General features: G+C 39.6%; 3 protein-coding genes across 5 annotated transcripts; 2 read left to right on the top strand and 1 right to left on the bottom strand.

Annotated features, from left to right (window-relative positions):
- Positions 1-11: 11 nt before the first annotated feature.
- Positions 12-2,903, top strand: arl6ip6 (ADP-ribosylation factor-like 6 interacting protein 6). Its single transcript, XM_023269662.3, has 5 exons — positions 12-143; positions 229-456; positions 1,134-1,187; positions 1,586-1,718; positions 1,795-2,903. The coding sequence occupies exons 2-5, from the start codon at positions 309-311 to the stop codon at positions 1,886-1,888; spliced, it is 429 nt and encodes a 142-aa protein (XP_023125430.1). The 5' UTR covers positions 12-143; positions 229-308; the 3' UTR covers positions 1,889-2,903.
- A 246-nt stretch (positions 2,904-3,149) lies between these two features.
- cars2 (cysteinyl-tRNA synthetase 2, mitochondrial) lies at positions 3,150-13,003 on the bottom strand. 3 transcript variants are annotated; one of them, XM_023269651.3, is made up of 15 exons: positions 10,810-13,003; positions 10,431-10,481; positions 10,240-10,357; positions 10,072-10,143; positions 9,429-9,534; positions 9,260-9,340; positions 8,427-8,556; positions 6,953-7,086; positions 6,316-6,383; positions 6,142-6,208; positions 5,511-5,649; positions 4,431-4,554; positions 4,083-4,181; positions 3,412-3,627; positions 3,150-3,319 (listed from the first exon to the last, which is right to left on the bottom strand). In XM_023269651.3, exons 1-15 carry the CDS (start codon positions 11,001-11,003, stop codon positions 3,242-3,244), a joined length of 1,677 nt encoding a protein of 558 aa, XP_023125419.1. In that variant the 5' UTR covers positions 11,004-13,003; the 3' UTR covers positions 3,150-3,241. The 3 variants fall into 3 exon arrangements, with proteins under 3 accessions (XP_023125419.1, XP_023125423.1, XP_054864484.1); XM_023269655.3 differs by having other exon boundaries at positions 11,164-13,003; XM_055008509.1 differs by lacking the exon at positions 10,431-10,481.
- A 58-nt stretch (positions 13,004-13,061) lies between these two features.
- Positions 13,062-20,786, top strand: atg3 (autophagy related 3). Its single transcript, XM_023269663.3, has 12 exons — positions 13,062-13,196; positions 13,633-13,674; positions 14,346-14,395; positions 16,171-16,241; positions 16,343-16,450; positions 17,459-17,511; positions 17,620-17,704; positions 17,783-17,817; positions 17,903-18,055; positions 18,246-18,373; positions 19,296-19,364; positions 19,504-20,786. Exons 1-12 carry the CDS (start codon positions 13,125-13,127, stop codon positions 19,583-19,585), a joined length of 948 nt encoding a protein of 315 aa, XP_023125431.1. The 5' UTR covers positions 13,062-13,124; the 3' UTR covers positions 19,586-20,786.
- Positions 20,787-21,737: the final 951 nt, after the last annotated feature.

Here is a 21,737-nt window from a genome sequence, read left to right as displayed (position 1 = left end):
GGAATCAGTCAAGACTTGAGGCAACTTCAAAGAGGAAACGTTTAAAAACTACACAGACGGAACCGCCCGAGGGACAAGTTTGTGTGCGGAAGTGGGAAGGCGGAGGCAGAAATGGAAGTCTGACAGTTCCTGGTTCTAGACAAGTCAGTTTAAACTCTGCACAGTTAGAAGAACAATAAAAAGAAAGTCGGTTAATGTATAAGTTCTTCCATGTGGTGTAAATAACAGTGTGAGCAGCGGGACAGACAGACAGACAGACAGTCGGAGGCTCGTCTTTGGATCCTAATCGTCCGGACCCAGAGGGAGGAATGACCGGAGACGGAGCCGCTGGGAGGCCGGTTTCCCACCGGAGCGGACCCAGACCCCGGGCCGCCGTCCTGTTGTCGGTGCTTGCCTCCGCCGCCACCGTGGCCGCCGTCGGTTGTTTCTGTGCGCTCGTGTACCCCATTATCAAAGGTGAGCGCGTGCACGTGACTCACTCCATAAAGAGGTGTGTTACTGAAACATCAGGTCTGAATGAAAGGAAGTTAAAGTTTAGTAAAAACCAGTGGAGACAGACAGTACTCCCACTGGACTGTACATAGACTGTATAATAATCTGTATAATAATCTTTATTATACGGTCTCTGGGCTGTACTAGGTCTCCATTATGTTTTCTAATAAATGCCTGGAGGCTAGGTAATATTTCTTCTCTAATTCCTATTATTTGACCCTTAAAGCTGCACAACTTTAAAGTAACTAAATGAATATAAAGTGTGAGACGCTGTCCTCTAAACTAACTAATGTCATCCCACTTTATTTCTGTGATTAACCCACATTAATATTACAGTCAGAACACAATGACATTTACATTTACACACACACACACACACACACACACACACACACACACACACACACACACACACACACACACACACACACACACACACACACACACACACACATATATAAAGTTGATGCCATAAATAAATTTTTAAAATCCCACCAGTGACATTGCCCCTCTCCCCTTTATAAATAGGATTATGTTTCTTTTGCACTACACATTGTGAGACTTAGCTGATTTACTGAAGCCATCATTGCTGGTTAATATACTTGCAGTGGATTTGTGCTATTGATTGGTGACTGTTTCAGAGCTGAGAGCAGAGAGAGTGAGAGGAGAGGACGGGACAGAGCAGAGGATGCTGGGTGAGTATCCATCCACCGTTCCATCAGGATAGTTTTAATCTTCTTCTGGCTTCATATTGAGCTACACGTACTGGTTTTATCAGTCTATAATGATATCTGAGATGTGCTTAGATCAGGGGGTCAAACATACGGATGACTTAGTGTTAAACTGACTGAGTGAAAATGAATAGTTAATAGAAATTGCACTTATTTTTGTTAAAAAGTTTTAGGTTGTTAGTTCATTAATTGTGGAAAAAGTTCAGAATGGACCTTTTAGCACTGAAATAAGGAGAAACATTTGGATTTGTGGTTATTTCTAGGTTATTATTCTGTTAGTTTACTGGTCCGGCCCACTGGAGATCTGTTCTGTATGTGCTCCTGAACTAGGATGAGTTTGAATAAAAGGTGTGTTTGTGCAGGTTTCTGGAGCATCCTGGTGCTGTCAGTCTTAGTAGGATGCATCTGCTGTGTCTTCTCCTGGACGTTCTCCTACCTGGACTCGTACCAGCCTGGCATGGTGTTTTCAATGCCGCAGACTCTGGCACACTTCAGGTAACTCACCAGAACTTCAGGTGGAACTGCAACATTTGATGATTAAAAACAGGAATCAATGAGGATTTTCTCCTAGAGATGGATCCGGCCGTGGCTTTCTCATGAGTTATGGGGTTGCTGTTCTGAACGGCGTCATGGCGATGCTCACCGTCATCTGGAGCCTCTCCTGAAACAAGAACAACCTCACCAGGTGGATGACGACAACGCTCAGACATCCAAGACTTCCTCCAGTGATAGATTAAACAGAAAGTTTGGAATGGAAGAATCGTCATTATGTACTTTGGATCTATGTTTTACCAACAGTCTAGCTAACAATTCAAATACCAGACTGTGTTTACAGTAAAGGAGTACACCCCTGTGCTAGTTAATAAGTACAGTATCTCCTCTGATCAACCATTAACAATAAATACTTTAGAAAGACCGCAGTGAAAGTAGAGACCCCAAAGTAGAAACTTAACCCACCTGTGATCTCTGACACACACGCTAACAGTCAAAGCAAAGTCACCGCATTAATCAGGAGGTACAGAAGGAGCCATACCACCTACAGGTAAGTCTTAGTACCACTAACCAGAGCTGCAGTAATCCTACAGCGTCATCAGGAAAGGTGCACCGCTTCCACAGTCTAGCTCTGAAATACAGACCAGGAGGTGCATCTAATGCATCTGGGTTGTTTGTGCAGCTCATACCAAGCTGAACTTCCAATTCGCTTACTATTAAAATCTATATAAAAAGATAAGCAATTCACCGTTGGTTGAGGAAAATTCAGAGATAAAAATAATTATCGCAGGTTTAAAGCTACAGAGCAAGACTCTGAGAACTAGTGCACTACGAACCCATTTCTAGAAATTAAAGACATCTTCCTGAGCAAAGCTGCATCTTTAAGCTAGCGATGGATGAATGAGTCGGTCTGAAGAAGCTGTGAAGCTTCAGGAACCATCATCCACCGTCTCTTTTTTAGAATTTTTGCAGTTTTGGTCTTCTAGCCCACCAACTCTGCTCTCATCAAACCTGATTCTAGTCTCAGCAGGAAGCTTCTTTCTGCACAAAACAGCAGACAGACGAAGATATGAACTATCTGCAAACATGAGGAGCATCTAGAAGGTAGAAAGCCAGAGGCTGCAGGAGACCAAAATGGAGCAAAAATAAACACTGAACTTTGATGTGTGAATAAACAACTTTTTCTGACCACTTCTGTCATTTCTATGGTAATAATATATCAATGAAATATTTCAGCTTGTTTTTGTTGCCCTCAGAGTGGCCAAAAATAAAATAATGTAATTAATGCAGAATTAAAATATTCTGTTGACCTGCAGTTGAGTTTAAAGAATCCAAAGCAAAAGGCTCAGTGATTAAGTTTACAAAAATCTGCAAAATATACCAAAAACTACACGACTAGTTTGAACCTTTGAATGAAAGAACCTGAGAGTTAGCTCCTGTTGTTCTGACATCAGGACTGCTTTTATTTTCAAGTCTTTCAGTCCAGAAGCCTAAAATAAAGCATCGGTCCAGAGGTAGGAGGGATCTCAGCTGGACGTCTCCTGGCCTTTATCCTGTCCTCTCTGACCAGCTTTTATCTCCCAGGTGGACGTGGCTCCTCTGTCCTGCAAACACATTAGAAATGCATCAGTCAGCTTCCCCAGAGACTAAAAGCTGCATCCACACTTTGATTTCACTGTGAACCAGCCCAGCATACCTTTATCAGCACTCCTAGGGGTGCCAGGTCGTTTCTGAGGCTGTCGCAGGCTTTGAGGAGGGGGATCCTGTCTGGGTAGAGTCCAGGTTTCTTGGAGGATCCTGTGGTTGAATCATCCTGACGAGTCAGAGCGAACGCTCGAACTTCACTTCTGAAATGTGTCAGCTGTTCCACCACGGCCTGCAGAGATCCAGAGCCGCTCAGAACATCAGCCTCCTGCAGAGGAAACATGGAAGGAGTCACAACTCTGAATGTTCACACTTTTTGTCCTTTCTGTCTCGTTTTGTCATTTCCGGTCTTCTTTTTGCTGTTTTCTGTCTTGTTTTTGTTGTTTTCTGTCTTGGGTCAGAACACTAAATGTTCTACCAACAGCTACTGAATGTTCAGGTACCCAGCATACCATTTCATGTCCCTGTCCGACTTTCTCTTTAAGTTGTACGTTAGAAGAACACACATGCACACATTGTGGATCTCCCACTTCTAAAATGAATCCAGAACTCTCGGCTGTTTATCAAAGCTGGACTGATCTTCCTTCCCTGCAGCTACACAGCTCCTCTGTTGTCCAAACACCATTAAAACACATCAGTGAGGCTGTTTCCACACGGTCTGCCATACACCGTCCTGCTGCCTGTTTAAATGACACACATCTGAACATCTCCATCCGTCCTGACCTTCCTGTACAGCGGATCGATCCCAAACACCTCCAGAACCTCTCTGATGTAGGTGATGATGGCTCCAAACACTGCAGGGCTCCGGACCCCTCCATCAGGCTGAACAGGAACACAACAAACCAGGTTAACTTTAGATTCTAACCATTTTCATCCAAAACAAACCAGGTTAACTTTAGATTCTAACATCTGGTGTTTCACTGACAGGTTTCAGTCTGTATCTAAATCTCATATTTAACTAAACACATCGGACAACTCTAGCATTTTAGCTCCACTTCTGGTGACAAACACTGATTTACAGGTCAGAATCATTGTGACCTTTAAAGAACGTCAGTCAGCTGACACAGTTACCATAGAAACAGGGTGCAGCTGGCAGTTTCCATGATAAACCAGGTTCATCAGAGCGCTGACGGCTCTTGGGGTGTCAAAGTCATCTGATAGAGCTTTCAGCACAGCAGATTTAGTCTCAGCAAACCTGGAGAGAGGGAAGACTTTTAATCCAGTAAACTCAAGACATGTTGGAGTTCTCTCTACTTCTAGTCATGGTGCTGCTGTTTCCATAGAGATGCAAGACTTCCTGGCTCATTCCAGAACTGGAGGATGTTTACCATCCAATAATCCACCTATTAAACCCTAAAACATGCAGTAGTGTGTAAATGTTCTTGTCCTGAGACCAAATCTGAAGAAACTAGGAGAAAAGAATGTTTGAAGATATTTAAAAATACCAGATAAGTTTGGAGTTCCCCTAAAATGACATTTTTCTCTTGTCCACCCCCCTGATGACCAAACTGAACCTCTAATAAAACAGTTGGAATCTAATTCAATCTCCTTTTTTTGGTTTTATTTTTTTCATTCGTGTCTCTGTAATTGTGGGAACATTTTTTAATCAACATAATATTTTAAATAATTATTATTCATGGAATGTTTCCCACAACATGTTAGCAGAACCTGTAGATGACGTTTTTGTCATTTCCTGTCTTGTTTGTCGTTTTATGTCTTGTTTTTGTCGTTTCCATCATCCAACAGTGTTCCTAAAGAATGTGTAGAGCAAAGCTATGTCCTCTCTTCTATTTTCCATCTTTTCATCCCATCGTTAGCGTTGATTGAATGTCTCCTTCCAGCTCATATTATCAGGATCAGACTAATTCTTTGGACTGTTTTCCATCAGTCAGTTTGTCCTCTTGGTCAGCAGTAACAGCAGCTAAATATCTAGCTTCTACTGCTGAGAAAAAGATCACATTAGCATGGATTAGAGTAGAGTTAGCAAACAACACAGAAAACACAGAAGAAGAAGCTGAGCCAATCAATTCCTATTATTGATCAATATGGAGCAGAAAACTGGAAAACAGAAGGTTGATTTTTAACATTTAGAACCTCAAATGTCCTCCAGTTCTGGAATGACCCGTAAACTGCAGATTTCCAAACCAGTACCTCTCCCAGAGAAGGTCCTCCTGCACTGCAGAACACTGCAGCTGACCCTTCATGTAGGCCTGAGCGTCGTGGATGAAGGTGGAGATGGTTCCTAAAGAGCTGCGAGCCTCCGACATGCTGCTGTCGCTGTAGTCTATCGCTGTGGAGATGCCAGAATGATGAAAGAATTTACACCACTGTGCCATTTTATGTCATTTGGGTCGTTTTGTGTCTTGTTTTTGTCGTTTTCGGTCTCGTTTTTGTTGTTTTGTGTCTTTTTGTCGTTCTGTCTTGTTTTTGTCATTTTGTGTTTTGTTTTTGTTGTTTTTTGTTGTTTTGTCTCGTTTTTGTCACTTTTTGTCTCATTTTTGTAATTTTTTGTCTCGTTTTTTGTCATTTTGTGTCTTGTTTTTGTCATTTCTTGTCGTGTTTTAGTCATTTTGTGTCTTGTTTTTGTGGTTTCTTGTTGTGTTTTTGTCGATTTGTGTCTTGTTTTTGTCATTTTGTCTTGTTTTTTTCGTCTACATCATCACCAGAATGATGAAACCATTTACACCAATGCACCATTTTCTGATATCCCGATTCCACATTACACAACAATCTGCAGCTACATGTGAACCAAACTCACAAGAACTCCTTTTTTGATTCCCACCTGATCTGTATTTGGTCAAAAGACAAAACATCCTGAATTCATCGGCAGAGTAAGACTCCAGGAAGTCCTGATGGAGGACAGAAACACAAACATTTCAGCAAACTTCCACACAGAAGATACAGATATTTATTCAAATAAAGCTCAATAAATGATGAATAATTCTGAGGACTTTACCTTGATGGTGATATAGTTCTTTAAAGATTTAGACATTTTCTCTGCGCTGCCTTTTAGGTGTAAGTGCCCTAAAAACAATAAAACTAGTCCGTATTTACAGAGTTATACAGCAGCATTCAGAGTTCTCACAGAGGTTAGTAGAAAACAGGGATTTACTGTCATTGTTTCTCTCCAACACCAAAAACATGATTTGTTTAAGAACTGTCAGAAAGTCTCAAATTTGACGCTTCTCTGTTTTTGTCAAATAAATAAGCAAAAAATGTACCTATTTTTAATGATTTGTGGCATTCTAACTGCATAATACTCCTTAGAGGATATCTCCCGAGTTCTAACCATAGCTGTGCTGTTTCAGTAGTACAGGAGTAGTTCAAGTACAGGATTTTATACTGCAGTGAAAAATGAATGTACACAGAGTAAAAATGTGACAAAAGCAAAAACTGTCCAGAAGCTGTTTGGATTCCTGGGAACTAAAAGACTAGATTAAAGAACAGTGTTATAGTGAAGCCTAAAATTGAACAAATCTGGGCATATATAGTGGAAACTCGTAAATTACAGAATAGAATAAAGGATTTAACAGCAGTTTTACGTGCAGGAAACATGCTCTGCTAACAGCCCAGTGCAGAGCTCCAGGGGTCACCTGAGTGGAGGAAGTAGTTGGCCCACTGGTCACACTGATGGTAGGCTTCACTCTGAGCCACCTCGTTCTCATGATGAGGAAACGCCAGGTCAATCCCTCCAGAGTGGATGTCCAGCTGACTGCCGAACACACAGCTGAGACAACAACAGGAGGAACTGTTACACCTGTCATTCATTCATCCAGTCTGATGACGCACACTTTAATCCTATGAAGAAGAAAACTGTAATCCCATTTAACTGGTGACTAAAGGAACACAGACTACAGTTCAGATGAAGGGGTTCCATCACTTCATCTGCTGCTTTAGCTTCAGCTGACTGGACCGAATGATAAACTGGAAGTTTGCCAGTTTGTCTCCACTTATATATTATAAAAAACTTGGTACTCTCTGCAATAAACAAAATATGCAAAGCTTATATATGTGCTGAAATCATTTCATATCATTATATTTGTTCAGTCTTGACTCTCTGAACCTCAAAATCTATCGACGGGTTTAAAGGCACTTATCACTCAGACTTGGGGCAGCGGTTAAGTTTCTGGACTACTGATCAGAAGGTCAGAGGTTCAAACCCCGATATGGCCGCTGTCAGGCCCTTGAGTCAAGCCCTTAACTGTGCCATGGCTGACCCTGCACTCTGACCCCAACTGGGATATGGGAAACCAACATTTCACAGTGCTGTAAAAATGTATGTGACAAATAAAGGCTTCTTAATCTGAAAATCTGAGCCACAAACTGTCCAAATAGGACTAATCATGTGTGATGCACTGTTCCGTCAGAAATCTTCATCAAAACCACTTTATTCTACAAAAATTAGTCAAAATACAACTTTGGCATTAACCAGATTCTGTAACCCTTTGATGCGTAGACCACATGAGGAGATACCCATTTTCCATTGGATTTGGGTCACTGTTGACCCAGGCTATGCATCAAAGGGTTAAAAAACTAAAAAAAATTCAAGCTCTTCAGCTAAACCTTGAAACCACGAATGACTCTGTGACAAAATTCTGAGACTTTGTGTTGAACTGCAGACTGTGTTTAACAGCAGATAGGAAGCATGTTAAAGATGTAAGTAATAAGATATCTACAGTTTGTTAACATATGGGCATGATGTACATATTAATTACACATTTTTTAAATTTTTGCAAAAATAAATACATTTTTTCATGTTTTATAACATTATAACTTTAATATATTACACAGGAGACATTTCTGAGTTCTCTCTCCTTCATGGTTGTTCTGTTTCCATGGAGGTACAGAACTTTATTTTGAAGAGAAAAATGAACCCACAGTGAGTAGAAATGTGACAGCAGTAAATAACGCCCTGAAACCTCAAGAATTCTGCTCATGAAGCCTAAATGAAGCTATCTGATATTCAGAGCCTGAATATGTGGAACTAGTGTTTTCAGAAAGGTCCAGTCATAGACTAAATCACAGCGACAGACTGAATAAAGCAGACAGGTGGTTCTGAGTCCAAACCTTGCGACCGTGGAACATTCGATGTGCCAGCCAGGGCGTCCTCGGCCCCACGGAGATTCCCAGAACGGTTCCTGAGGTTTAGATTGCTTCCACAGAGCAAAATCCCTCTGGTCTCGTTTACTGGAGCTGCCTGGAGGAACAAGCAGTTTGTTATTCTTCAGTGTCCGTCTGATCCAGAACAACAGCACCAAGAATTAGGAACCAGTCAATCATGTTTTAGCCAGGGATGAAACTGATCAATGAGAACCGATATTTTAAAGTGATATACAGTTAGAGCGAAAAGTAAAATCTCTGTGTCAAAATTTATATCAAAAACCTTTCACTAACTCTTAATCCCACATTATCCTCATTAAAAAGAACAAAACATGTCGACGACGGTTCAAAAGTTTGGGGTCATCCAGATAATTTCATGTCTTCCATGAAAACTCCCACTTTTATCCATGTGCTAACATAACTGCACAAGGGTTTTCTAATCATCAATGAGCCTTTCAACACCATTAGCTAACACAATGTAGCATTAAAACACAGGAGTGATGGTTGCTGGAAATGTTCCTCTGTACCCCTATGGAGATATTCCATTAAACATTTCCAGCTACAATAGTCATTTACCACATTAACAATGTCTGCACTGGATTTATCATTCATTAAATGGTATCTTCATTGAAAAAAATGAATTTATTTCAACAATAACAACATTTCTAAGTGACAGTAGTGTATCTGCACCTTTACTCCCGTTTACAATCATTTATATAGTGTGTTAACAAATGAGCCATGTGGATGGAAACTGACAAATAAAGAGAATATTTAAAATGTAGTATAGCAGGAAAACTCACCAGCTTCTCCCTGAGACTCCACAGCTCCAGCAAACCTCCCATAGCGATCACCAATGGACTGGATGTCAAAATACACGTCACCTGTAACCAGACAGGTTCACTAACATCAGCTCATACACTCCCTGAATGTCATAAAAGAAACAGAAATGAGGAGGTCTCAGTAATTCACCTTCTTTAGTGGCATAAGCGTGTCCATTTCTGATGATCCGGTCAATAAACAAAACAATATGATGCACATTCTCAGTGACTCTTAAATAAACTGCAGGAGGAATCACCTCAAGAACAACGACAGAAGAAAAAGACATGTTAGCAGATGGAGTGAGCTTTAATTCACATTAAAGTTATGGGTTAGGACAGACGGTACATCAGAGAGGTGAGTTAACCCCTGTGCAGGATCACATCAGTGGTAAATGATTCAGGATCCAGTCACACTACATTAACAGCATTAGTTCTATTTAAACAGGAAGATATTTGCTCTTATTCAAAATTAAAAACAAACAGCTTATATTTACTACATTACAGATACAGACCTCACACTAGGAGCTCCATAAAACATCTCTTATTTTCAATACTCTGAATGTCTTCCATACTAAATGTATGTTTTTCAATATAATCCTTCTGAAGTATTCACATTTGACGGTTCACAAGACCAAATACTCTGCTGCTTAACTTACAGTATTTAATGACTAGAGGTGATGCAGTGTTTGATCATTTGACATTTAATACTGCACATTGTTCTAAGAGCAGCTCACATCACTTAATCTGAGATATTTAAATCAGCTTTGATATTAAGTAAACTGAATCCCACACACCTTTAATGACAGCATGTCCTTCTTGAACTCATCTTCATACATTCTGGCTATGACAGCTGGAGAAACGTTCTCCTGTCACACAGGAAACACAAGTTCAGAAGGATTTACATAATAATAAAAATAATAAAACAGCAGCCATTAGACTTCCTGGTCTGTTGAGATGTTTACCTCCCAGCTTCTCCTGATGATCTTATCATCTATGTCTGTGATCACCATGGCGTGGACGATGGTGACTCCAAAGAAGCTGGACAGGATCCTCTGCAGGATGTCAAACCTGACATAGGAGCTGAGACAGAACACAGAAACACAGGTTTACCTAGCTCAGATATACAGGGTTTATATTCAGTGTCCATAGTTACCATGCATGACCCAGGTGAGCGTGGTCGTACACGGTGGGTCCACAGCTGTACCTGAACGCCACATGGACAGGACAGAGCATCTTTATTAGACAGTCTATGGGACAGAGCAGGTTAATGAGCTGCTGTGGATGTAAACAGAGGGTAATAATAAACATGAAGCTAACCCTACCAGGTAGCTGTAAAGGATGTAAACAGAGGATAATAAATAATAATAATAATAATAACAATAAATATGAAGCTAACCCTACTAGGTAGCTGTAATGGATGTAAACAGAGGATAATAAATAATAATAATAATAATAATAATAATAATAATAATAATAATAATAATAATAATAATAAACAATAATAACAATAATTAACATGAAGCTAACCCTACCAGGTAGCGACTCCCTCTCTAGCCAGGACCAGAGGCTCTTTCTGCTTGGTCAGGCTGTTGTAAGTCTTCAAACCCGTGTCAAACCCGCTCGGTTTCACCCATTTCTTCCCTGAAACATGACAGCAGGTCCCATTTGTCCTGAAGGTGTTCAGAAGCCCACGGAGGAGCTTCGTTTCCACCCGGAACCTCCACATAGTTCAACCCGCTGCGTCTCAGCTAGCCTAGCCTCGCCTCGCCTAGCCTAGCTTAGCTTAGCCTAGCCTAGCTGCGCCTTTAGCACGCTGACAGGCTACAGTCAAATTAGATAATCATTAAAATACATGTTGTTTAGCCTAATGTTGGGATCCCACTCACGTTTGTGTCACCTCCACACTGCCAACGACGCTGAAGTTGGTTTCTGAGTCACTGCTTCCGCCTCGGCGGTTAAGGGGACAGTTAAGGGGAACTCAACATGCAGCGTTCAGCGACTGATTCTGTTTCCTGTTTATTCAATGTGTATATCCTTTATTTGTGAAGATGTAAAAATTAAATGACTGAATAAATCAGTGAAAATCTTTTTAAATATGCTGATTTGACTACTTTTTATACATGTGAACCATTAGCTACAGACCAACACATATTTAAGCCAAATTTGAAAGACATTATGTCTATAAAACATCTCTCATCCATAAAATGATTTGTGAAACCTTAAATCTATTGCAAATGCAAAAAAGTGACATCTGTTGTTTATTTGTTAAGCTTATTGTGTCTTTTTCTTGTTGTTGCTTGTTATTTGCATCTGAACTACATTAAATTTAAAACCACCATATACAAATTGGTTAAATCTGGAATAAATGATGCCAGGAAGAGCAAGGAGTTTGGAAAATATACTATATGATTTGTAGAAAAGCAAAAAAAAAATTTTTAAAAAGCCTTTTCTGTATGTGGGTCACATTAAACCTGGTCCAGATCTAGAAACACAATATACTTACCCGTACAATCTGCAAAATCTTGCATTTTTATGACCTTTGTTCTGCAAAAAAGAAGGGTTTCACTGCTTTTTTCACATGTAGACCACTTTAGACCCCCTTACTGTCTATAAAAGACCAGTCTATACACAGTGTTTTTAGATCTAATCAGATTTACATAGAAAAAATCCACAGAAATGTTCCATTTTCCTGCATTTTCACATGTAGAATTAACCTTAACTAATAAGACATTGTGCTGTACAGATTCTTTTGCTTCTCTGGAATAATCCAGTCCAGTTTGATCCGTCTGTATATAGTGGTTTTAGATCTGGATGTGGTCTAATGTGGCCCAGTTGCAAAAAGCAAATAAACAAAAAAAAATCTGTGAAGTCTTCTCTTTTCAAATCATTTTCATATCATAATCATTATCATAATCTTTATAAATCAGACACTGCGTTTTATAGACTCATTGGTCTCTTTAGCATGAACTATGCTATTATCTATCATTAACTCTCTTACAATAACACATTAGTTACTACATTCAGTGCAATATTGTAATTTAATTAGTATTCTAACTTATTACCCTGGTTAAGCAAATTTATGTTGTTTTTTTTACAGTACTTTGTTTACACTTACTTTTACATAGTACTTCTTATATTTATAGCATTTTTATTTCAAATTTCTTAATTTAAATTTGTGTATTTATTCTTTTACTGTATGTTGTTGTTGCTGAGTACTGCTCTCTACACCACGCCAAATTCCCTGTATGTGCAAACTCGCTGGGCATTAAAGATTTTTCTGATTCTGTCACCTTATTTCTTAGGAAAAGCACATTCTAGATTTATACTGTTTCTGCTTATGTTTTCATTTTTAGGATGCATTTTTCTGCTTGTATTTGTATTTTAAGGTCATATTTTTCTATGTATTTTGTATTGTTTATATTTCTGAATTTAAGTAATTTTGGTTTGACCAGTCTATATTTCAGATCTGGACTTGTCCTATTGTGCAGATAAATCTTCCTTTGTTGTATTTTTACAAACGGAATAAAGGCTTCATACATTTAAAAAAGTGTTTCAGAAACATTAAGGGTTTAGTTCAGAAACATTAAGGGTTTATATCAGAAACATTAAGGGTTTATATCAGAAACATTAAGGGTTTATTTAAGATGTCAAACATGACAATCTCGCCCAATCGGAAGCTAACTTCAGCGTCTTACATGTTCTCGCGAGAGCCGAATACCGGAAGTGTTGTTTCGTGTCATGTGATTAGCTCTTGCTGGCAGCCTGAGCAGAAATGTTAGAATAATCTGGACAGGACGGTTTGAGAAGAAGAAGACGCTCCAGCTGGATCCAGGAGGACCTACCGAAGATGCAGAACGTGATAAACACGGTGAAGGGAACGGCTCTGGGGGTGGCGGAGTTCCTGACGCCGGTTCTGAAGGTAAACATCATGACACAGCTAGCTGGATGCTAGGAGGCTAGTAGGAGAACCCAGGAGAACATGTTAGTAGCACAGGAGAACATGTTAGTAGCACAGGAGAACATGTTAGTAGCATGTTCCTGAAGGTAAACATCATGACAGAGCTAGCTGGATGCTAGGAGGTTAGTAGGAGAACACATGAGAACATGTCAGGAACACAGAACATGTCAGGAACATGTAACACGGTGCTCACTGGTGTCCACCTAAACGCTATAGAACAGTGAAGACATGAGTTTAAAGGAATATCGATTCTCCTGAGTGTTTAGTGTGAAATGGTTGGGGTTAGTTCTTCTGTTTAAATGGTTTGAGTTCTTCTGTTTAAACGTTCAGGGTTAGTTCTTCTGTTTAAAGCTGGAACTGAAAGTGCTCTAAGATGCTGTTTTGTTGTTGATCACAGGAATCCAAATTCAAAGAGACTGGAGTCATCACACCAGAAGAGGTGAGAACTGGCTTTTTTAAATTATTATTATTTTTCATGACAAACAAACAGAACAACATATTAAACAGAATAACAGCCTTCACAGTCTAACACAGTAAACGCCAAGAGTCCAAGACCGTCAGTACAAAACGCTGATCCTCCAGATCTTTCTTCCATGGATTTATGGGTTAAAGTTCATTCCAGGATATGTAGTCCTGCATTCTCATACAGTTCAAAATGATCAATAAACAGCTCAATAATAACTGTGATCACCTGACATTCAGATAAGATTTCCATTTTCCCAGATACTTTTTACCTTTTAGGGTCGCATGTCTCAGAGCAAAAGTCAGTCGATCCATAATGTGTATTTTCTGAATTATTTCTGTCCATTCTGGGACATTTTTTTGTTATTACTAAGTAAAATACATCAAAGTTAAAATCTAATTCCAGGTGTATTATTGATCTAGTCTCTGTCATTACATCTGTCCAGTACTGAGAAATGCTCAGGGATTCCCAGAACATGTGAAAATGACTGGCAGATGTATTTCTACCGTATTCAGGCTTGACACTTTGGAATTGTTTGATTTTGCTGATGATAAAAAACCTTACATTGTTGGAGAACTGACTTCTCCTATATCCTCTGTGATTTCTTAGTCTGTGGTTCGTACTTACTGCTGTGGTTTCTGTTTCAGTTTGTTGCAGCAGGAGATCATCTGGTCCATCACTGCCCCACATGGAAATGGTGAGAGTTTGTAGGTCTTCAGGACACCAGTAGGTTGTGTTTTAACAGAGGAGGGAGTCCACAACACCAGGTCTAATGCAGCTCTGAGATCTCTCCCCACAAAGTTTCACCACCATTAGTGAGTCACAGTTTCACAGCCGTTCTCACATCAAGGCCTGTGAGTCTTAAGCTGCTATTAGCCAGGTGATCTGTAGGCTTATAAAATACATCTGAGACTCCTCATCAGTCAGTTAGAGCTGAAGAAGCCTCCTGGATTAGAGGTGAAACATCTTCAAGAACCAAATAAATAAATACATGAAACAGAAGCTCTCAGGACAACCATGACCTGGATATCTGAGGACCTGCTCAGATGGAAGATGTGATTATTACCTCTTAAAAGTAATGTTGTCCTTTCAAAGTGAGATTAGTGAGTGAGAGACTATGTTGAGCCTAAAGAACCTGTTTGATCACCGTGGTAACTGGTCAGAGTTTAGTTTAAATCGGTTGTAAGAAGCGTCACCTTTTATCATTTTCTCTTTGAGTAACAGATGAGAGCAAACAGCAGATCTGTACCTGTTGATCTGGATGTTAGTTATGTCTCTGATCTAACTGTTTAGTTACTGCAGGTAAACTGTATGGATCACGTCGTCATGGGAACCAGCATGCATTCAGTTAGCGATGTAGGGAATGTTTTATGCTTCACAGACTTTTGAATATTCAATCAGTTCCATTAATTTCATGTTGATTTGGTTGAAAATCAAAGTGATTTGCCAGATTCATGTTCAAATGACTCAAAAATTTGTCTGATATGAGCTAAAAATCGTTCCAAATGAGCTAAAAATGGTCCACAATAACTCAAAATTTGTCTGATGTGCAGTGAAGTGATGTCTGGGTTTTCTTCATTGTGAGACGGCGTCAGACCTAAATCTCTAATGTTCAACTGTCCTGTAAGTTATTAGTGACTGCAGAGAGTGTGCACTGAGTGGGAAAATATATATATATTACCTTCCACCATTAAGGGTTTTCCACCAGCAGTCCTCTCTTGCATCATTTAGTAACAGGCTTTTAATGCATATTTTATATTCTTCAAAGTTCTCCGTTAGAACAATAATGATCCACATCATCTCTGACTGGGGTTTGTTTAGTCAGCTTGGACAAAGAAGTCATTTAAGACTCATGCTAACTCTGTGTTTTAAATACAGTTTAAAAATACTCAGTGGATCCAGAAACCCTTAAATCAGGATGAAGGTTGTAAGAGAAGTGCTATGTAAATAAAATCTGAGAGTCTAAACATTGAATGTGGCCTTCACTAGTAAAGATATTAATCCTGTAGTCAGTGCTGTTAGTCTTGGATCATTACTCTCACTACTGAACATATACATTCCTCAGTAATTACTGACCTGTTCTGCTCAGTTCTCTTTTCTTCTTGTTGAGTTTCACAGTTTAGTGCAGCTTCCCACTGAGAGAATCCAGAGTTGCTTCACACAGTTTGGCTGCATCCGTTTGCACATCACTAAAAAAATGAGACAGACGTTAAAGGTGTCTGTATGTTACTCACACATTTATGAAATATTTGTTGGAAAATTCTGAAGTTCTACATCCTTCTTTGTATGTGATGGTTGCCTTTAAATACAGCTTAAATCACTAAAGCAAACCTAAAACGGTGCTTTATGGAGCCAAAAACTGAATAGGTTCAGCATTGTGAGCCGGTTCTTTTAGCACTGTGACCATCTGAAGGACACACACTGCATGACCTGATCTGAAAATAAAACTCTGTGACTCCATCTCCTCTTCAGGGCCACTGGAGAAGAAGTGAAGGTGAAGCCGTATCTGCCTCAAGATAAACAGTTTCTCCTGACACGCAACGGTAAGAGGTCGATTTAAAGTGATCTGACATCACTTTAACTCATCCATCGTTACCCCGTTGGTGGTTTCTGATGTGTTTAACTTCCCCTTTCTGCCGTGCAGTTCCATGTTACAAGCGCTGTAAACAGATGGAGTATTCAGACGAGCTGGAGGCCATCATAGAGGAGGACGATGGAGACGGAGGCTGGGTGGACACGTACCACAACTCAGGTTGGAATCACAACAAATAATCTACTGCATCTGGAGCTGTTTATTCAGTCACAAACCCACGAGGGCTGGTGGAATACTGGGACTGACTGAAGTCTTAAAAATCAGGTCAGCAGTAAAAAAAAAAAAAAAAAAAAATAGCTAGGGCACATATCCAGTAAAACTAGTTTTTCCAAAAGATACAATAGAAAATATTCCAGGAGCTGATTTGGTTTAGAGGTTTGATTTCAGTAGGATCTGACGTTTTTTTTTTTTTTTTTTTTTTTTTTTAAATCAAAACAATGTTTTATTAAATCATGCTTCAGATGAAAAGTCAATCAAATCATAAACATTTTCTAACACTAAGAGGAGATATATTATAGTTTATGGAAGATATAATGGTGATATCATTAATCATTCAACACCAAAACCCACCAGGGGGTTGAAAGGCATGTTTTCTAAAAGTTTATCAAAATTACACCAATTATCAGCAACAGAATCCTAAAAAAAGAAAGAGTGGATGAATTTTTCACTTTTTCAACAGAACTAATCATCTGTAACACGCAGTTCTATCAGCAATATTATCCAAAAATAAGCTTAAGATTGTGATGTTTCATTGAAATAAATAAAGCATTTGAGGTCACCAATTTCTGGATAAATGAAAAACTACAATTTTATGCTCCTTCCTGCAACCATTAAGCCATCAGTGACTCAGATAAAAAAGAATCAACAAGCTGCAGGCTGAGCAGATAGAAGACAAGTGTGGAAATTATAAATATAAGGAGTAACATATTACCATTTGTTGTCCACTATTGGGCCAGGTACCTGTGGGTAAATGGCAAAACTTTAGATTTTTCTTTTTGAGTTCTTTCTTTCAATGGTTGTTCTGCTTCCATGGAGGTGCAGGACTTAATACTGCAGTGAAAATGAACCCACAGTGAGTAAAAATGTGAAATGAGCAAAAAATGCAGCTTGGAAAGACGGTCTGAATGTGTTTCAGTTTGTATAGATGGTCTGAATGTGTTCCTGCAGGTGTGTTAGGAGTCACAGATGCTGTCAGGGAAATTTCACTGGACAATAATAAGGTATGTTTCTGATTTTTAAACATTTTGTGGTGATTCTTAATGAACCTGAAGTCCAAATGTTCCAGATGTTAATTCTAGTTTAATATACCTGGATGTGAACTCTCTCAGGACAAGAACATGAACGCCACGTCTGCAGCGTGCTGTGATGATGATGACGATGAGGATGAAGACGGAGAGGCAGCAGATATGGAAGGTAGATGAAGCAGACATTTTATTTCCTCCTAGCAGCCTGAGGTGTCGCTCATGTTCTGATGTTATGATGTTTTTTCAGAATACGAGGAAAGTGGACTGTTGGAAACAGATGAGGTGAGCTGAGAGCGTTTCACTGATGGTCTGACCTAATGTTAGTTATCTTCATCCAACCAGCTACTGACTCTTCTCCTGTTTCTAGGCCACTCTGGACACCAGTAAAATGGTAGAAACCAAAGCCAAAGCAGAACCTGGGAGTGAAGACGCCATCCTCCAGACCAGAACATACGACCTGTACATCACATACGACAAATACTACCAGACCCCTCGACTCTGGCTGTTTGGATACGATGAAGTAAGTCCCTAAGATGCTGCTGTTTGTTCTGTGAACCCTTTATCCTGAGGTGGGAACATTTTAAAGCTCATCTGAGAGTTTCATATTTATGTACTTAAAGCTGCAGTACGCAAATTTTGACAGCTCTGGTTGGGAAAGTTTCCAAAGTAGAAATAAAATGGGTTGACCGAGATGTCGCTGTGTCTCCCAGGACAAACATCAGCTGACTGTAGAGCAGATGTACGAGGACATCAGCCAGGACCACGTGAAGAAGACGGTCACCATCGAGAACCACCCCCACCTCCCTCCACCCGCCATGTGCTCTGTCCACCCCTGCAGGTGAGAAAACCAACTGGAAAACCCGGAACATTCTCTCTTTAGACACACAAACAGAGGTTATAGGACACCCTGAGAGGTCCTCTGGTCCAGACACAGTGGTTTAGAGTATTTTTAGCGACATAAGGGGGACCAACACAGTACTAGTCAAGTGGTCTTAATGTTATGCCTGATCGGTGTAAATAGTTTCAGCAATAACACTGTGACGTTAACTGCAGAGTGAATTAAGACAAACTGACTCTTATTCACAGGACAACAGACTTCGTTAGAATTCAGGCTCCACATGAGCACAGCAAGATGAAAAAGGAAAAGGAACAAAACACTGAAAAGGAAGATTTGTTTGCAAAAAAACTGCACAACTCCAGCTGTGAGGCCACACAGCTAATGGAAAATGGTAAAATGGTCTGTATTTATATAGTGCTTTACTATACCGGAAACGATACCCAAAGCGCTTTACATTATACATCACATTCACCCATTCACACACTGATGGCGGAAGCTGCCATGCTAGGCGCTAACCACGACCCATCAGGAGCAGTTAGGGGTTCGGTGTCTTGCTCAAGGACACCTGGACATGAGCTCTCCAGGTGAGGATCGAACCAGCAACCTTCCAGATACAAGACAGCCACTCTACCTACTGAGCCATGAATCATGATTTTCACTTCCTGCAATTAAATAACAGATAAAATGATATTAACATTTACCTGTTCACATAAAAACAGCCTGTGTGGATAAAACCACTTGTTTCAACACCTTAGTTCACTGTTTTCAGTCATTTTCAGTCACACACCGTCCGAGTTAGAACAGTTATTCCATCAGCAGCAACAAAAACGAGTGTAAAGCCAGACCTGAATGCCATCCTGCTTCTCGGAAAACAAACGATTCATTCTTTCCAACCCGTTGCTGATGTGATTTCTGCTTTCAGACATGCTGAAGTGATGAAAAAGATCATTGAGACGGTGGCAGAAGGAGGAGGAGAGCTGGGAGTGCACATGTATCCTTACTGAAGTCTTAAAAAGTGTTAGTACTGAAATATGTTTGTTCCGTTTCTATCTGGAAGGAGATATTGATGTGTTCTGGTGCTGTACCTTCCCTCCATGCTCCCCTGTGTTCTCCTGAACTCAGACTTCCAGGTATCTTCTGATTTTCCTCAAGTTTGTGCAGGCCGTCATTCCCACAATAGAATACGATTACACGAGACACTTCACCATGTAGCTCCTCCACCTGCGGATCAGATCAGAGGATCAGCTTCATCTCATTAACAACACGACCTTCTACAAACTCCGACCAATCTTACTTTCAGCAGCAGTTTGACTCACTTTTGTTTTGTTCTTTTTCACTTGTAATAAAGCAGGTTAGCAGTTTCCCTCTAGTTCCAGTCTGTATGCTAAGCTAGGCTAACACATCTGGACATCTCTGTACTTTGCTCACAGAAATGAAGCTGAAATTCATCCTCTCATCTGACTGTGGGTAAATCTGCAGACGAGGTTACGGCCCTAAAAACCTCTGATGTTTCTTTACATGTTTACTGATGTGTTCTAAAATTTGTTTCAGAAAAGAATGAAATCTGGCTCGTCAGTGTCAGCTCAGTAAAATGTTCTGCTTTGAGTTCAGAAATTCAAACTGCCTCCAATGATTTAGCAGCAGAAGAAGCTGAAAGCACAACACTGATAGTTTCCCTCTTATAAAGTCACACAGCAGCAGCTTTCACTTTGTTTGTGTCACCTCATGAATGTAAACGACCCTTCTAGCTTTGGTTTAAACTAAATCTGTGTTCACCAGCCTGTCTGTCAGCAGGTGGCGCTGTAAGAGCTTTTTTACTGCCTGCTGCAGCTAAACGGCGCTAACAGAGAGTGAACTATTTCCTGTATAAATAATATTCAGAATCTGGAGCGCAGCATCGATAGAAGCTTCCTGCTATTAATATTGTTCACGTGCTTCTCTGCTGTGGTTTTATTGCTTCCCTTCTGATGCACTTTCAGTCATTTTTGAACCTCTTTAATCAGCTTTTGATGCCAGTTGGTCTTAATGCTGCAGAATCTGAATGTGTCGAGGCGTTCTCCTGGTCGGCTCGCCAGCTTTTCTTTGTTTGGACACTTTTCCTTTTGAGAATTTCTTTCAGTCTTGCTTTTTCTTCGTTTACTGTCATGTGAAAGTTTGCTGTGACCAAAACAAACAGAATTCTGTCGTCAGCTTGTTTGAGTTATAAACTCTAGACAAACATCATATTTCTGGCAGTAAACGGTCAAATAAAGCTTCAGTAATCTGCGCTCTGCTCTCCTTGGTGTCTGCTGGTTGGATTAAATATTCACTCTGTACCTGTTGGTCCGTCTCCTGGTGTAAACTGTTCGGTGGAAACACTCGACCATTTCAAAGTAAAGTACATTTATCAATAAAGAGTTTCCAAAATATTAAAGACCCAATGCTGTTTGTGTATTTATTTATGGAGGGGGAACTCTGTGAAGTCAAATCTTTCTAAATACCTTCAAAACATACAATATCTCAACTAAAATCTGAATCTGATGTGTAATAATTTATTATTCTCATTATTTTAAACAGGGGAGTAAGTGGTCCAACATGTTTTTGTCTTTCTCTTGTATTTTAAGGTGGTTCTATGATCTCATCTTTGTCCACTGAAGACACATCTGACGAAAGTGTGGATTTAAAAAATAGTTGAGAATTTGTTAGTTTACATTTAATGGGAAATAACCATTATTAACTAAAAAAGATTTATTTTTTAACCTTCTCAACCCCAAATCCTGCAGAAAGGTTTGAGAGGCGTGTTTTATTTTTAAAAACGACATCAGCTATCAGAGGTGCAAAATGGAATAAAAGATTCTTGAGATTTTCAGCTTTACAACAGTCCTTGAATGCACCGTGTTCCACTGATGTGGTTCCATTAAACATGCTAAACAGGGATATTTCATTACATCACTTTGTTCTACATCTCGTTTAAAAATTGTTTTAAAATGAAACCCTTTTCACCAGATTCTGAGAAGCCACAAGTGACTCAGATCAAACAAAAAGTCAGTTTTCGGCTGAACTGCAGGCAGTGTTTACACAGAGCAGAGAAAATAAACCGACTGGATCAAAAATAGAAATGAGTCAAAAATACAGACGAGCCAGTTTTTATACATGCAGCATGGAGAATCCTCTATAAAGAATTCAGCAGCCATGTGAAAAGTTTGTAGAGATTGTAAAAAGGAAGCAGTTAAATATGATAAGAAGCCTCCATTTTTTCCAGTATTACCAACACTATACAGAAAACACTTGGGGAAAAAAAGTGGATGGCAGTTTTTGCCAACTGTAATTTAAAATGCAAATATTTAAATATATGTACTATGTGGAGACATAATTTTTCCAGTTT

This window comes from Amphiprion ocellaris, chromosome 24, assembly GCF_022539595.1.
Source record: "Amphiprion ocellaris isolate individual 3 ecotype Okinawa chromosome 24, ASM2253959v1, whole genome shotgun sequence".
NCBI lineage: Eukaryota > Metazoa > Chordata > Actinopteri > Pomacentridae > Amphiprion > Amphiprion ocellaris.
Note: the sequence above shows the minus strand (reverse complement) of the source record. Positions and strands in the feature narration are given on the sequence as shown.

Excerpts from the sequence above, each read along its gene's own strand:
- atg3 (XM_023269663.3), top strand. The coding sequence starts at position 13,125 with ATGCAGAACGTGATAAACACGGTGAAGGGAACGGCTCTGGGGGTGGCG. Across the intron at positions 17,512-17,619 it reads TTTCACTGGACAATAATAAG|GACAAGAACATGAACGCCAC; the intron begins GTATGTTTCTGA and ends GAACTCTCTCAG. Across the intron at positions 18,056-18,245 it reads GGCTGTTTGGATACGATGAA|GACAAACATCAGCTGACTGT; the intron begins GTAAGTCCCTAA and ends TGTGTCTCCCAG.
- cars2 (XM_023269651.3), bottom strand. The coding sequence starts at position 11,003 with ATGTGGAGGTTCCGGGTGGAAACGAAGCTCCTCCGTGGGCTTCTGAAC. Across the intron at positions 10,358-10,430 it reads GCTCACCTGGGTCATGCATG|CTCCTATGTCAGGTTTGACA; the intron begins GTAACTATGGAC and ends GTTCTGTCTCAG. Across the intron at positions 4,555-5,510 it reads GAGGACCTTCTCTGGGAGAG|GTTTGCTGAGACTAAATCTG; the intron begins GTACTGGTTTGG and ends CCCTCTCTCCAG.
- arl6ip6 (XM_023269662.3), top strand. The coding sequence starts at position 309 with ATGACCGGAGACGGAGCCGCTGGGAGGCCGGTTTCCCACCGGAGCGGA. Across the intron at positions 457-1,133 it reads CGTGTACCCCATTATCAAAG|AGCTGAGAGCAGAGAGAGTG; the intron begins GTGAGCGCGTGC and ends TGACTGTTTCAG. Across the intron at positions 1,719-1,794 it reads CAGACTCTGGCACACTTCAG|AGATGGATCCGGCCGTGGCT; the intron begins GTAACTCACCAG and ends ATTTTCTCCTAG.